We start from the raw sequence: 1,412 nt of genomic DNA on the forward strand, positions 1-1,412 counted from the left end.
TAATATCGCCGTTCTCACCGCTGTTCTCATTAGCAGAAGAGAATTCTCCCCAGCTAGATGGACGTCACGAGAAAGTATTGGAGGCTCTTGAGAATGAGGAGGGGAATGTTTCTGATGCCCTCGACCAGACGTCCCAGGAACCAAGAGACAAGTCTGTGGGCGATAACATTTCGAGAGCGGTAGCGTTTCTCATTCCAACATCGGCGACCCTCGACTTAGCTATTGAAGTTCAGCCTCTGGTCTCTCAGAGGAGACCGCTAGAGGCCGCTGGAGTGCTGAACCGGACCCAAGTGATTTCCTCCGACCTCGTCCTTGAAGAGCGTCACCCGGACCACAATGACCAAAAGCTCTTCAGTTTCTGGGAAGAAGAGGAAGGAGGAAAGGGGACGCTGAGAAGTGGCGGATGGCGAGATTTGGCGGGGAAGAAGAAGAGCAGCAGCGACGGGAGAACCAGATACGTCCACCAGCGGGCCGCCCTCGGTCTATACCACGGCTCGTCTCCCCGCCCGAGGACGACGGGTTCTCTAGTCAATCGGTGATCCTTTCAGTTCCTGAAACCGTACCCCGTTTTGTACATATCCTGTAAATAGAGATATCGATTTATGTGCACAGTTAGAACTGTACAAAGGACGAAGGATTTCAAATATTGTCTGATGACGATCCGTACTCGTTTTCTGTCTTGTTTTGCCAAAACTCTTGAATTCATTGAGAAGCAAGAGAGGTCACTGACTTTTTCTAATGGACATATTTTAATGAACTAAACTGGTAAAAAAAAAAAAAAGCTACAATAGCAGTGTTGTCCTGAATTCTTATTCATCTTTCTGAATAACTCGAACTTCCCAACAAGATTTGTATAGTTCTCAGTAATGCTTGGAGGCCATCTTTGCAAGTAGCTGCTGAATTAAAGAGAGAAACTCGACAGGAAAGATATTCCATCCTCACGTCAAAATCAGCCAGTGTGGCTTCCAGCAGAGGTCATTTTGCTCTGTGTATATATATATATATATATATATATATATATATATATATATATATATATATATATATATATATATATATATATATATATATAAATACACACATACATACATACATACATATATATATACTATATATATATATAAACATACATATATACATACATACATACATACATACATACATACATACATCCCTCAAGTACTGGTACGCATTTACATCTATAACTCTCCGGGGTAACACTGCCAATACTTCCGGAACGACTTCTCTTCAAAGGGAAATTCTTGGAGTGTTTCACAAAACCTGGTGTTTTCCTCTGTTTATTCTTGAGCCGACAGATAATTTCATTCATAACTTTTTCTTCCTCTTCTTCATCTTCTACTTCTTCTTCTTCTTCTTCTTTCGACCTTATCAGTCCCACCTTATAGTAGGGT

At 41.5% G+C, this 1,412-nt stretch overlaps 1 protein-coding gene across 1 annotated transcript in view; it reads left to right on the forward strand.

Annotated features, from left to right (window-relative positions):
* The window catches only part of LOC136855810 (uncharacterized), a 49,978-nt gene extending 48,968 nt beyond the window's left edge, over positions 1 to 1,010 (forward strand). Inside the window, exon 7 of the mRNA XM_067133167.1 lies at positions 1 to 1,010. This exon is cut by the window's left edge and continues 186 nt beyond it. Coding sequence (XP_066989268.1) covers positions 1 to 539 — 539 coding nt within the window. The 3' untranslated portion in view covers positions 540 to 1,010.
* The last annotated feature ends 402 nt before the right edge of the window (positions 1,011 to 1,412 follow it).

The sequence above is a fragment of the Macrobrachium rosenbergii genome, chromosome 33 (genome assembly GCF_040412425.1).
Source record: "Macrobrachium rosenbergii isolate ZJJX-2024 chromosome 33, ASM4041242v1, whole genome shotgun sequence".
NCBI classification, from domain to species: domain Eukaryota; kingdom Metazoa; phylum Arthropoda; class Malacostraca; order Decapoda; family Palaemonidae; genus Macrobrachium; species Macrobrachium rosenbergii.